Genomic DNA, 15,743 nt, shown 5'->3' with positions numbered 1-15,743 from the left:
GGTATAGTTTCGGTGTGTTACCGTTAAAAATGTTGTCTGCTACCTGTAGGCTATTTGGTCGGATGTTGTGGTGAAGTGTTGGGAACATGTGACAACTTGTTGACGATGCTTCGATCGTTGTTGCGCCCCCCAGAATTAACGGAGCGACGCTAAATCATCACTTTTTGGATGATGTTCTGTCAGGTTTTAAAAGTGGCTCAGACGGACGGTGAGCCGCTGTTAAAAGCCACTGTGGCGCAGAGTTAAGTGTGGAGCAGCGAGGGGTGATGTGCGACATCCAGACCAGCAGCAGGACCACATACACAGGGATCATCAAACAGCCAGCCTGCTTTACACCTGCGCTGGATGGATGAGGAGGCTGATAGGCTCCTATACTTTCTCCAAAGCAGGGATGTTGAACTATAGCGTGTTGTTTTAATTTCTTCCCCGCTCCTTTCAAAAGAAAAAATGTTCCCACACATAAGATTGAGGTATATGATTAGTTCTGAAGAAGGTTTTTTGATGAGGGATCATTGTTGGTTATCTGTGACGAAGCTACTCCCTGATGCGACTCCACTGTAGAGGCAGCACGGTGACTGTCACGGACACATTACTGGGCGTTTTCATTGATTTCAGCCACTCTCTATGTCTCTCATGAACAGTGATGGAAACAACAGCGTTGTAAAATAACGGCGTTACTTTTTTCAGCAACGAGTGATCAAAAAAAGTTACTGTTTCCCCTGTTGGTTAGTTCCATATATGGGTTAAGGGGGCGAGTCCAAGTCATTTGAGATAGGCTATTAAAAAAAAAAAATGTTATAAAATGTTTTTATATATATATATAAAAAAGGAACGCAATAGTTACTGGTAACTAGTTGCTATTATAATGTAGTAACTAGGCTACTAACTCAGTTTCTTTTTGAGGAAACTAACTAGTAACTATAACTAATTACTTTTTAATACTAACGTGCCCAACACTACTCATGAATGACAGCTGCCCCCCCACCCCACCTCCACACTCCCTTCAAACCAGCTCCTTTCTTCCTCCTCTCACTTCTCTGCCCATAGTATTTTTCTACATCTTCATTATCAAGTTCAGTCTTCATCTTTATTTGTCCTGGTGGATAATTAGGCCCACCTGCATGAGGCAGAGTTTATGTGACAATTGCATCTGTTCTAATCTGCGTAAATTGCAAAATGAGTATATCCAGTCCTCCAATCACAGCTCTTTGTGTTTGTCCTAATTTCATTTTTGCACTTTTCAGCTCACAGAAAGAGAAAAGTGATTACATACCCGCTCTCACTGATTCATAGCTGTTGGGCTTTTTAACCTGGCCCGTCAAATAAAATTGTCCAAATTATAGCAAAGACCTCAAACTTTGATGCACTAGTAAAAAAGCGTGACCAACAACACTGCTTCCACTGAACCTGAATGTAATTTTTCTTTTACTTTGAGGTAATGGCTTTAACATTTATATTAGTTCACACACAAACACTCTCCATCCATCTGATACCAGCTCGTCCATCAAATTTAAAAACTCGTTGTGGCCCCTGAGCCAAAAAGTTTGTCCACCCCTGATAGCGCATATACAGCGAGTTATAACTTATGTTCATTTTTTCCAGTTATTTGGAACTTTTCAATTTGAAGTGATATAATGAAACATGGTTTGAGGTACAACTATTCAATTCAGTTAAGATATTAAAAGACAACTGCACTGGCCACTGATTGATGACTCTTGAAACTTTTCAAACCAAAACTGTCAATCATTGAACATTTAATTCAGTATTTGTTTTTGAATGCACACAAACAACAACAACAGGAACGTCTTCTCGTGGTCTGGGCGTTCTAACACTTGTGCAACGGTTGTCTACAAAGGGACATAATATTTCTAGGTGTTTTTATTTATATGCACAAATTGAAAATGGTTTAACCATCCTGTCTGTGTCTCCCCTCTCCCTATAGGGGCACAATATGCCAGCAATACAAGGACCACTCCCTCCACAGACCACTCGACGCTCTGGTCAGAAAGCCACGCCTATCTACATCAGCTCCATCCGCCAGAGCCTGTGCAAGCCCCGGCCAGCACCGGCAAACCTGTCGGCTCCCCCTACGGCCTCCTCGGGGCCAACAGTGGCATGCCAGGCCCTGTTGGCCCCGGCGTCAGCCCAGTCCTCGCTTGGCACGCCGCCATCAGTGCCGCTCGCCAAGCGCAGGACGATGTCCCAAAGCCTGACATGAGTTCCCGTCCCTCAGTTTGCACCACTGTCCCGGCCCCCGCGGGCTCTCTGGCACAGAGGAAGAGGCAGCAGTACGCCAAAAGCAAAAAACAGGGCGGGTCTACCAACAGCAGGCCACCCAGGGCTCTGTTCTGCCTCACCCTCAACAACCCCATCCGCAGGGCCTGCATCAGCCTGGTGGAGTGGAAGTATCCTTTAACCTCAAGTGCTACCCAGGCACTAGTTGAGTGTATGTTTTGTTGATGAGTTGATGTATAATTAAGCAATATATCATGACAGGCGAGTGGTATAATGAGCATATACCACGGACTGGACGATATATTGCTTTTATAAAACGGTTACCAATTAAGGCATTATGAAAGAGGGATACGCAATCAAAAGTTAACCTTAAACATGTGAATTCAACTACTTTAGTCCATTTTTTAACATCATAAAAACATCAATTGTCTTTTGCTACGGACTGTAACCGTCCGTTGTCATGGATACATGACAACAACTTCCATTCATACCAGTCATACGTGCCTGACGCGGAGTGATAGCCTACGCTGTGATAAGGCTTTAGAATAGTAGCCGTGGTATATGCTCATTATACCACGGTTAACAACCAATCAGATTGCCGGATTTATACATAACTTAATCAGTTCCTGAAATCTAGAAGCACTACAAGCACAAGCACCTGCATGTCTCTCTGAATGATACACACAGAGGCGTACAGGCTTACTCTTAGATTTTCCTCCTCCATTAGTCTGTACCTCACTGCCACTGGGGTTAAGAGCCTTCAGCCATATTGTCATGCATACGCTCTTTATCTCCAGTACTGTACCTGCACTTAATCATCTTCATCTTTACAATGCAATTATTGCATTTATTCTGTATCTCATACCTTGCAATTGTCTGTTACTGTGGTTGTTGAGTGGCTTGAAAGGTGCCTATCATTAGGTTATTTTGTTAGGTAAAACGTGTCATTATTATTGTTTTCTGCAGTGACAGATACCAAAATACAATTCAAATAGGCACTCTTATCATAAACAGAATCATGACAAATGTACAAAGAACTTCCAAAACCTCTCTATGTTTTCCTCAACAGTGTTTCCAGACCATTTGATATCTTTATACTGCTGTCTATTTTTGCCAACTGTGTAGCCTTAGCCATTTACATTCCCTTTCCTGGAGACGACTCCAATTCTACAAACCAAGAGCTGGTGAGTACTGCAGAAAAATAATGGTCTGTTGTTTTTTTAAGTATATTTTTGGGGGCTTTTTTGCCTTTAATGGACACCCCAGTAGAGAGAGAGACAGGAAATAGTGAGGCAGAGAGAGGGGGAATGACATGCAGCAAAAGGCCGCTGCGGGATTCGAACTTGTGCACAATGTGATGGTACAGAATTGAAATGTTTGAAGTGTTTGTTTCAGGATGGGATAGAAAGTAGTTTGAACTTTGGAGCTTTGGTGAATGGGCCTAAGGCTACTTTAGTATCAATAAGAGAATGAAAGGCTGGTTGAATGGAGATAAAGAATTGGTGTAAATGTGTTTTTTTGTTTTTGTTTTTTCAATTGTAATTATTTACAGTTGTCTGTGGATGTGGCTCTGCAGATGTTGCCTGCTTTGTTGTACAGCAGCGGTTGACAGATTTTTTCACACTCACGCTCTGTGCTGCTGGCTGCTCGTGTCACTATTTGTCATTGTCCAGGTTACGCACAATTGCCAGACAACACACCTTTGCATGATTGTGAGTGGCTGCATGTGTGAGTTGCGTCAGAGGGCTTTCCCAGCAATATGTGGATGGATGTGTCAGGTTTCACACACGCACGCACACACACACACACACACACACACACACACACACACACACACACACACACACACACACACACACACACACACACACACACACACACTCTCCCTCTCTCTCCCCTGCACACTCAGTCCCTCGCACCCACTCACCCACCTTCTCTTATGTAAAATGATTCACATACTCAAATGTACAAACGCACAAAGTCACTGCAGGCCGTGGAATTTCCTCTCTCGCATCTTTAAAACATATTTTTTCATTGAATGCAACAGCAGATGTTGGATGTGTCTTCAGTTTTCCTGGTGGGAGGAGGGTCTAGGTGAGAATAATGCAGTATGAATGTCGTCACTCCAGCATTCTGACTGGAGAAATAAGACAAAACAAGTGAAGTCTAAGTACATCACTGTCTGACTGATAAAATATCTATAATATCTATAATATCTCCATAGTAGTGGTCTAGTGTGGCAATGTGTAAAAATGAGGGAAGCAGTATCCTTAGATGTGTGTGAGTGTCTACACACTTATCGCACATTGCACAATGTTCATGTGTGTATGAACATTCATTCAGCTTTCGGTGTGTCTGTTCTGTCAAAGAGCATCTGGTTTTAGCATTTCTTATCTTTCATTTATTTTTAAGCACTCTATGAAATCACCATGGAAATGAAGTGGGAGTTGATAAATGATGTGTTTTCTGTTGTAATATCAAGAAACGTATTGGTCCATGGTCTCCATAAATATCATGTGCCCCTCAGTCATTTTGCATGGTTTGGCATAATAACCATGACCCATGATTGCAATTATAGGTTTGACTTTGATTCTTTTTAGCTGCAATAGTATAGTGCATGAAGGTGTGCACAAAATCAATAAAAGATAGAATCGTGACTCTGTCAAATTCAAAATTAATTCATAAATTCCAAAAACTTGATTCATATTTTTCAGTGCCACTTTACATGTTTCCTTCCTGTTTACTGATTTGAATGACATAATATTAATGATAATAATATTTGAAGATTTGCTGGATGTTTCATGTAATTAAGTCATTACATGACTGTGCTTTAACTGAGGAAATGTCTGTACTATGGGTTTTATTTTACATAAGAGAATGTGTGTGACTCATGGGGCCGAGTGTGCACAGGAGGAGAGAGAGTATGTGTGCGTGCGTGTGTGTGAGAGAGAGGGAGAGAGAGAGAGCAGGTTGGGGGATTAAGCGTGGCAGTAGATTAGTCGTCAGTAAATTAGTGTAGGTTACGGAGAGAGAGGGGAGAGAGAGAGTGAACAGGCCTTACAACAAGAAGGAGCACATGGAGACATTTGATTCTGGGGTAACAGACTGCAAGTGAAATAAATATATATATTACACACATGCTACCCTAGGCCTATCATAAATGTTAGATGTCACCACAAATAGAACATGCAAGTAGTAATTTGAATGGTGTGTTGTATCTAAGCCACAGTCAGAGTCTTATTTTGTGAAACCTGTCTGGGGACACAAGGATTAGATTTAGTGGCCAGTGATGGACGGTGAACATTTAATACTACTGTTGACAAACAGAGATCCTGAAGGGAGAGGTGGACGACCATGAGAGCTGATTGTTTGGATAACGCTTCATTTTAGTTGGACATGTTTTCCTTTTTTGGACACTTTGGGATCTCAACTGAAATCGAAAATTGAGCTATTGGAGTTTGACAAGTCTGGTTAAATATCACGAGTTGGTCATGAGTGAAATAAACCATATTGAGACTAAAGTATAACGCGCAGGGCCGGCTGCTGGCATAAACACTCGTTTTGTTAGGGCCACAACCGCTGGGTTGGGGGTCACATGATCAGAAAGGGCCCAGGGTTCAATTAAATTCATTTGACACATAAACATTTGTGTGTGTGTGTGTGTGTGTGTCTGTTCATTCAGTCGTAAGCAGTGTGTGCGATTTGCGTTTGGAGTGTTTTGGGGGCCACAAACAAAATCTTGTTCAGGGCTCCTAGGACCGGCCCTGATAATGCGGTGTACCTCTGTTTTATTCATGAAGCATATCAGATCAGTGTTTTAAGATTGAAGGGGTTGATCTGGCAGTGACCACCTGAACCATCATTTCACTTTTAAATCAAAAGAGAGTTTGTAAGATTAAATTTATAAGATAATGCCGGTCAGAGAAAATCTGATCAGTGTGTAGTTTGTTGGCATCATGAGGTCGTTATACTTTTCATCGCTTCAACCTTTTTGATACAGCTGAATAAACAAAATGCTCATCATTTCTCTACATGTTTTTTTAACAACAGTTCAGGAACGTTTTGTGTATTTGTAGGTGGTTAAATAGTATAGTTTTTGATGATTTGATGTCATTATTTTGTGGTCTGATAAACAGAAAGTCAACATTAATATTATCTGAATATTATGATTTATGTTGACGTCGTCATTATTAATATTATAGTCAGATAGACCACACATCTCTCTCTCTCTCTCTCTCACACACACATATATTAGGGGTGACCTCGGATAGTCGACGATGCCCTGATTCGATTCAGAGAGGTTTGATTCGACTGCCAAAAAAAGAAAAAACTACATGAACAACAAAAGGCAAGATCTGACGAATCAGATTCAGCTATGAAAACCCTTAGTCGAGGACACCCTAATATACATTGAAACATGATAGATCTGACACCGTGATAGATCTGATCTTTTAACCACAATGAATAAGAATATGTTGAATTGTTGCTCTGCTCTGGCTGAACACCTGCTTCATAATCAGAACTGTTACATAGTCTGAGACATTCTCAACAGATGGAGGATGGGCAATAACTAATGAAAACCAAAAACATCATGGAAGGACTTACTGTAGAGGTACACTGTCGTCTCAGGATAATTAGTGCTGTGGTGCTGGTGCAGTGTGTAGGCCCAGTTTACCAAACTGGTTGCATTCAGTTTTCATCACTGGACTGGATCTCAGCTGCGTGTGGGTGAGCCTTTACATGAGCAGCATGAGTCAGAGATCAAAGGGTAAATCATCTTTTGGATAATGCAGAGTTGGATATTGGAGATAAAACCATAGTAAAAAAAAAAAAAAAAAAAAAACTGATTAAACCTTAAATGTTTTAAGGTTCCCCAGACAGGCCATGACATCACAGAGTAGAAAACCATCCGCCCAGTTATGGTTTTGTTGTACCTCAGAGTCTCAATGAGTTTAAGGATTCAGTCGGGTTGTACAAAAAAAAAAAAAATGATGCGCACTAATTCACATGAATCAGAATTGATACAGAAATTCTAAAAAAAAATTGATTCATACCTTTCAGTCTTGTGACATAGTGCTAGTTTACATTGTTTCCTGACATGCATTCAGCTCCTCAGTCCGAGTGATGGGGTTGGTCTGTACCCAGGTATTACAGTAATCTGAGGTTGAGGGAAAAGAAATTCAACCCTCCCCATCACTGAGGGCAGGGTTTGTAAACTGTAGAAACTGTACATACTTTGTATTAGCTACTCCATTCATGGTGGTCCAGTACAGTGGTTCTCAAAACGGGCTCCAGGGACCCCCAGGGGTCCTAGAGAGGGTTAAAGGGGGTGCCCAACTTTTTCTCGAAAATTTTCCACTTTTTTCCAGAAATATTACATTTTTTTCCAAAAAATTATCTAAATTTTTCCAAAAATGCACACATTCGGCCCTAATTAGAACATATGTTAACTTAAAAAAAGTAACATTATTCAGTCTCAGAACAAACATTTGTGTATTTCTGGTGTTTGTTTCTATTTTGTCCAATGGGGGGGTCCATGGTCTAATTTGTGTCAGTTTAGGGGTAAAGTTAGAGAACCACTGGTCTAGTATAACTGAGCTGGATGGTGTCATATCACCATGGGGAAACTGTTGCCAGTGTATCATTTGCCCATGTGACCATGTGTGGCTGATCCTGGTAAACCTGTGACTGTAGAAACAATGGCTACATAAGCTTTGAAATGAGCTCCAGGTTAGCAGTGGCAGCACCGCACCTCTGAACATCATAGGTATACTGACATGTGGCATGTGCTGAATGACCTATTTGAATCATTTTCTAACTGAGAATCATTTTTGAAATGAATCAGAATCAAATCGAATTGTCATATTTGACCTCAGCCAGTTGAGTAAACCTGTGGATAGTTGTCGGGCAGGGGGTTTCTCATCACTTCATCACACTAATGTCTGGATTTTGATCAGGAGATAGTTACAATCTGCTCAGGAAAAGTACCACCTACCTGCAGCACATACAACATACAGTACTGTGTTTCACAAATGGAATAGCCACCAGTACAGTATCAGTTCAACTATATTTAAGTATAGTTTATGATGACAGGGGTGGGCAATTATTTTTCCTGGGGGGCCATACATGAAACCCAGATCGTTGCCAGGGAGTAGCAACCCTGCACTTTAATTTTACCGTTCAAAAACACACATGCACTCACTCTTATTCTTCTTATTATATCAAAAATGACTCCAAACAGCATCTTATTAAGAACAATTATTACATTAATACACACACATGTAATAGGCCATAATGATAATAATACATTTTATAACTATAATAATATCATCACCTCAGTGTGTGACAGGAGGAAGCACAGTTGCGATAGGCATTTCAAAATAAAATAAAATAAAGATCATTTTATTTTGTTTCTAAGAAAAGAAGCCTCATCAGTAAATTTGCCTGATTTGTTTTTGATTTCATGGGCCGGAGGGAAGAGTTGGATGGGCCGGGTCTGGCCGGCGGGCGTAAAATACGGCAGGATCTAGAAAGTGTGTTTGGACAGCAGTCCATGAGAACAGATTATTAAGTGTTGATAAAGACAAAATATGTAATTAATCATTTGTGTAAACACAATATGTTTTAAACACACTTCTTCTTCTTCTTCTGCCTCGTTATGTCTCTTTACTATGATCCAGAGATGTTGTATAACAGGATTTATATGACCTGAATGCTCTCAGCTGGGCCTCAGAGCATTCACTTTTACGTGGTGTAACTGTGTGCATAAGTGTGTCCATACACCCATGTTTATCAGACTGATGTGTGTTTTTGACTCCCGTGGATTAACACTCCCCTGAGCATGATACATCCGCCCATATGGAGCTGTGTGGACGCATGTGTACATGTGTGGGTTTACACGGGCGTTTTAGTGCTTGTGCGCTTCAGTGGGCCTTGTCTGTCTGTCTGTGCATTAACTTGTTGACACAGTCTTGTGAGATGTGATTTCTGGGTTGCACATGTTTGTGTGTTGTCTTGGTGTTTGCATGTGTGTGAGTGAATGTGATTCAGAGAACAGAATGTTAGGTTGCATCATCTTTCTGTCTGTGAGGGATTAAAGGTTTAAAACAGAGGGGAAATGAGACACACTAAGCAGCGCACTACTCCATCCAGCACGTGAGCATAATGTGGATGAATCTACGTTACCCACTTGTTAAAGCAGATATCAGTGGAATGTTTTTGTTAATATAAGTCCTAAATAGTCCTATTTTCCGTCAGCAATCACTTACATGAAGTATTTCAGCCTAAACACGAGTCTCTCCGTCACTCTGCTCTGCTGTAACCCGAGGAGAAAATTTTCCTTGTGGGATACAAGTGTTATCCAATGAGGAGAGAGAACGGCATGAAGGGCTGTGTGTGCAGCCAAGGGATGCGCGTGAATGTGGTGACGTAGCACGAGGACCAATTGATGCCTGACAAGGGCGGGGGCTGCTAACTCATGGTGCGTTCAAAGAAACTCGTACTTTGTGTTTTTCCTTCCTGTGAAGTCATACCAGTTCGATCTGGTACGAGTTCACGGGTCGGAAGTTACGAGTGGCCGTTATAGGGAACTTTCACAGACAACAGGATGGTAAAAACACGAGCTACGGGTTACCTGGAACGCTACCAAGTCGTAGTTGTGACTTGAAGCTGTAACTTACGGTTTCAAAAGCCTGCCTTGAACGCAGCATTAGCCGAAACGGCCGTGAAGCTGATATCTGCTTTAATGGGTCCATTTTCGATAAATATATCGTTTTGTCTTTATAGTTATTTTGATATTATTATTTAGTGTTCGAGTCGCCCAGCATTTCCTAGTTTCGGTTTCGCGGTCATGGGAATAACGCCACCGGAACGCTAGTTGGCATCGTTTATGATCGGAACTACGACGGTATCTTATCGTCTTCGAACCTCCGACTTTCGTTAATGAAAACATTCTTTGCAAATGTTTTTGCTTTCGTCTGTCAAGAATTTCACCATGCGATCGGACACTCATGGGAAATGTAGTGTGAAAACACTTTGCTTTCCCTTTAAAGGGGTAGTTCAACATTTTGGCAAATTGGCCCCAATGCCATAATCTCTATAGTCATAGCAGTAGGTTCGTTACCTTTATTTGTCGGTGCAAGCTATTTTTAGAACGGCGGAGCAGAGCCGCAAGCTGCTCAGAGCTACGCTACGGAGGCTAATGGGATTTCTTGCTTTCCCTAATCAGACTCATCAAATACACAATCCAACAACTCCAAAACGCTCTGGTGGACAAGTTGTGACCTGCACATTCACCACGCTATGAGATAATAACGGAACGTTATGAGACAGAGTTGTTTTCGAGGCAAATGTAGAGACTGCTTGATGAAAAACTGCCCCTGACAGGAACTCGCATCAACGGTTTTGCATGAATTTACCTCAAAAATAACTTGTCTCGTAACGTTCCGTTATTATCTCATAGCGTGGTGAATGTGCAGGTCACAAATTGTCCACTAGAGCGTTTTGGAGTTGTTGGATTGTGTATTTGATGAGTTTGATGTGGGAAACCAAGAAATCCCATTATAGCCTCTGTAGCGTAGCTCTGAGCAGCTCGCGGCTCTGCTCCGCTGTTCTAAAAATAGCTTGCACCAACAATTAAAGGTAACGAACCTACTCCTAAAACTATAGGGATTATGGCAATGGGCCAATTTGCCAAAATGTTGAACTATCCCTTTAAGGTTCACAAATGGCACTAAACTCATCTAAGAAAAGTTACTTGTATTCATGTACCATATAGTTTCTGTATCTTATTTCATAAATCATATCTATGATTATATATTATATATATGATTATTCCAAATATTTGACGCACCATCAGTATCATGCGACATTTTATCATCTAAAAACAAGAGCAAGTGGAGAGGAAGAGAAAGCGAGGGATCAATACATTGCAGTGGTGATCAAAGCAGGGCAACGTGTGACTGGTTGTTGACCTAGCCAGCTGTCAGCCCCCAGGGCAGCGTTTGATTTAGACATACACAGTCAAAAACAATACGCACAGATTCCTCACCCTCAGCTGTCACATTGGTGTATTTGAATATACAGTACTATCCATGTGTGCAGGTGGGAAGAAGATGTCTCTTTGTAAGTGTGCAGCCTTTGTTTAAGCTGAGATGGACGGATTGTGGTGCGTGTGGACACTGAGATGGATTTATGAATTTATGAAAAGATTGGTGAAGACGGACATTTAGCTCTGAACTGTAAAACTCAGTTCATCTTAAACCTTACCCTAACCCTATCTTCTTCTTGTTGTTGTCTTGTTGTTATGTTTCAATGCCTCAGAGCTGCTGAAACAAGCGAAAGGTTGAAGCATATTGCTTTTGGGTTGTTAATCTGTCCGTCTGTCTGTCCCATTCTTATGAACGCAGTCTCTCAGTACTGGAGGTCAAAGGTTAAAGTTTACCACTCAAAACTCCAAGTAAACCACTTTTAATGCAGCACAATTGTTTACTGATTAGATTTTGATAGAAAGGTCATAGTCCCAGTGATCTCACAAATCAATTTCGTCCTATCACTCAATCCCTCATCACTTCACTGTTGATGTCCTGAAAGGCAAGTGAATTTTATATTTTTACAGCATCTGTTTCTTTACTTCGTTGTTGTTGGGTTTTTTTTTTTCATTTGCAGGATTTTTTTTCACCTTGCCTCCCCAGGGTCATTTCTAAGGATGAAAACCAAAACTGTAGATCAAAATATTTTGCAGATGTAGGCTACTGTAGGGAGAGAGAGCTGGTACTGTATGACGTGCAGATGATCACAGTCTGAGTGATATGATGGAACATAAAGGTTAATGAAGTGTTTATTGTTTTTTGTCCAGATGTCTGCAAAATGGAGCTATTCACCTAACAGGCTACGTTTTATTTTATCTATGAGTTACTGTTAAGGCGGGCACTATGCAGAAAATCTGTACATTTATTGTTCTTATTTGAATATATTTGAATAAACCTGTCTGTTGCAGACAGTGGCAGGTTTAGCAGGAAGCAGCAGCTTTTGGTGGGTGATGGCAGGTTAAATGGAGAGATATGGGAGAGTGGGCTGGAAAGTGTGCAGTGGACCATAGTTAATGTTGAGCTCCATTTACCCTGCTGGTCTACATTCTGTTTAAGTTCACTTGCTGTCCATGCGTTAGGCTGCAGCTGATTGGAAAAAAGAAAACACTGACATGTTTTTTTTTTTTTTTTGGGGGGGGTTACAAGATAGCAACTCAGCAATCTTTCTTATCAGTGCAGGACAAGTAGTCCATATGACTTTTGTTGAAGTGAGATAAATTTATTTATAGCACAATATATCATGTGTTTTATTTGCTGGATTAACCAGTGTGTGTGGCTAAATCAAAGTGTGTGTGCGTGTGTGTTCTGTGGTCATACATAGCTTCATTAGAACGTAGTCCGTCACTGTGAGTCACTTCCTTCCTTCTCTGAGCTGTCTTCCCTCTTCATCATTACCATGTTAAATATAAACTCTGTATAGCAACAGAAAACATTCCCACAAACGTCTCTTATATCGTAAAGCAGATGTCCCAGAAACTTTTCAGCCCACAACCCCCAAAATAACACAGACCATAGACTGGCGACTATCCCCGGAGGTGACCAAAAAATGTGTACACACACTAATAGGCATATCCAAACACAAAACAAAACAGAACAGCCTTACAACATAAAAGCAGAAAACCTCAGTCCAACTGTAGTAGTGAGTAAACATGTTGACATTGTTCCTGCACATTTATATGGGAATTTACAATGTTTCAGTGTTAATCTCACCTAATGAGATGGTTTAATTCTGGAGACCACCCTCCACATTGAGACGTGATCTGTAAATATTGAAAGGAGTTGTCACGAGCTGCAACACGAGTTTACCCGAGTAAGGAAAACGAATTTGATTGGTCGTTATCGAGCGGGCGGGATATTCAAAGCTTGGGGCGAGCCCGAGCTCTGTGTGTGTGTGCGTGTCTCAGACGTTTGAATGACGGATTACGGATCCAATATCAGTGGCTGGTGAATCGTGAGCAGGCTGACGTATAATTTGTGCGCCTGCGTTATCCAATGCGGGAAAAAAATACCACACTTTCATCCTGGATTTACTGAAAAATAGAATTTTGCACAAAGTTTGGCCTACATCGTCTGATAGATGAGTTATTACACTAATTTTATGACCCAGAGTGCATGGGCTTAAATTCAATTTTCTTTTCTGTACACCTTTAACAATTCTGGCTACATACGGTATTTCTAATCATTTTTAAATATTATTATGTGATTTCTGGAAACCATCTCGTGACCCCTCAGGAGAACCCCTGTTCTCTGTAAAAAATGTAAAAAATACTAACTATGATTGAGGAAGACTGCAATATTTGTTTCAGCAGGTTAGAGCTAAATACTCACCAGGAAATGATTTTCTAACATTTTCCTTTTATCTGTTTGTGTAAAATACAAACAGATAAAAATGAAAAGATATTAGTTTGTAATAACCCATGAATATTCAATAACGTAGATCACTGTCCTCTACGTTAATCATTTCAAAAATGTCTGATTCATTCCTCACTAGCAAACACGCTGCTTCATGTGTCGAATGACAAACGTATATCATTAGATTGTTCTAAATCAATAATGAAAGTGGCAGTGGATTGAATGATCAGGATATGTGATGATGTGATGAGGAGATTATCTGCAGGTTTATTGCTGGTGGGATAAATGAGAACTTAAGTCTCTTTGTAGCAGACAACAGGGTGCTGTGCTGTGTGAGTGAAGAGCCAAGACACCTGCAGCACGTCTGCTCCACTGGAAACCAGAAGTCAAACTGAAGAAGAAGTTCAACCTGCACAAGGCTTTTACACTCTATTAAAACAAATGCTTATTGTGTGCACATTCAGAATGTGGATTTAACTTTAAAACACTCATAATCTTACCAAGACAGCATACATTACGTAAGCTGCTGTATAGGAAACTGTGCCATGAATATAAAAACAATCCCCAATTTGTATATGCATCACAACAAGGAGGATGTTGTGTAGATAGATAGATAGATAGATAGATAGATAGATAGATAGATAGATAGATAGATAGATAGATAGATAGATAGATAGATAGATAGATAGAGGTTTTTTTTTTTTTTTAAAGGATCAGGTCAAGAACCTGACTGATTTTATTTATGGATGCCATAGAGCTCCAGGGCCCTAGTTTCTTAGACCGAGCGAAGTCTAAGCTCAGCGCAGCTTCGCCACGCCAACGGGGCTGGACCAGGTCCATTTCGCAAGATTCGTGGGCCGCGCAGTCAGACTTAGACCAGCGTAAACCCTCCCCTCGTCCCTCCCACCGGCGCAAACGGCGAAGAGGGAGGAGAGAGGGCGGGAGGGAGACAGAAGGAGGAGAGAAAGGCGTGGAGTGGGTTTGACACAGCCGAGTCAGATCTTCACCAATCAAAGGAGCTCCTCTCCTCACCTTTAACTGCGCGGAGGGCGATGCGCGCTGCAAGTTTGTCATTTTATACTTGGACTGGACGGAGGAGACAGCGACGCCAGAGGCCGAACCTCTCCCCGGAGGAAACAGCTGTTTCCCCGGAGGTCCGAGCTCAGAGTGACCAATAATGAGTTTACTAATAATAATACAAATATCCTTAATCAGGTTTGATCTGATACACTGAGAACCCCTGCCCAATGAAAGAAACAACAACTAATAAACTAATAAAGAAACTCACATTTATTCAAACCCTGTAAGCAAGATGAGAGGTATAATACAACATAAACAAACACCATGCGTAACGGATGAAATCAGCGTAAAGGACGCTCTCTCTCTCTCTCTCTCTCTCTCTCTCTCTCTCTCTCTCTCTGTCCTCCTCTCTCTCTCTCTCTCTGTCCGTCTCTTTTTTTCTCATTTTTTTTCTGTGATAGAGATGCTGAGTATACTGTAGTAGGCTATATACTGACTATCTGATACCGAGGCAGTGGTGGTGGACTAAGAGAGATGAAGATTTGTGTTTTGTTTTTCATTACGGCTGCCTGATGCGCTAATGAATTAATAAGTAAATAAATAAATAAATAAAGCGATCATCACAAGGGCAGAGTGGTATCTCAACACGGCAGCGACATGCAGTCATCCACCCTCAGTCCTGCTTTTGGGACATCCACAGCTGCTTTTCAGTGCCAGTTCGTCCCTGCTGTGTTAATTCAGGTGGAGTTTCCTTTACGCGCTGACAGCCTTTGATCTCTGCTTTGATCTGACGTCAGATGTGACGGGACAATCTATATATATATAAATTCACGTGTTGATTCCATTAGTTGCATTAAATAGTGGTTATTGTGGATATTTATTGCATTGAAATGTGTCTGGAACTGTGGAGATCTGCCTGTGAGGTCTTGGTGACGTGTGTGCACTGCAGGTCAGTCAGTCAAACTTCCACTGCACCTGCTGCACTTCGCCCTGCGCTGAGACTAGACCTGGTTGGAGGTGGCGAGCTTTCAGCGCAACCTCGGCGAG

General features: G+C 41.3%; 1 protein-coding gene across 1 annotated transcript in view; it reads left to right on the top strand.

The window, feature by feature from the left end:
- cacna1db (calcium channel, voltage-dependent, L type, alpha 1D subunit, b) overlaps nucleotides 1-15,743 on the top strand; it is a gene marked incomplete at its 3' end in the record, with an annotated part of 73,089 nt that overhangs the window by 307 nt on the left and 57,039 nt on the right. The window contains exons 2-3 of the mRNA XM_083975718.1: nucleotides 1,943-2,405; nucleotides 3,314-3,419. Coding sequence (XP_083831844.1) covers nucleotides 1,943-2,405; nucleotides 3,314-3,419 — 569 coding nt within the window. The remainder of the gene's footprint in view (nucleotides 1-1,942; nucleotides 2,406-3,313; nucleotides 3,420-15,743) is intronic.

The sequence above is a fragment of the Trachurus trachurus genome (assembly GCF_905171665.1).
Source record: "Trachurus trachurus genome assembly, chromosome: 7".
Taxonomy (NCBI): Eukaryota; Metazoa; Chordata; class Actinopteri; order Carangiformes; family Carangidae; genus Trachurus; species Trachurus trachurus.
This window is presented reverse-complemented; position numbering and strand designations above follow the sequence as displayed.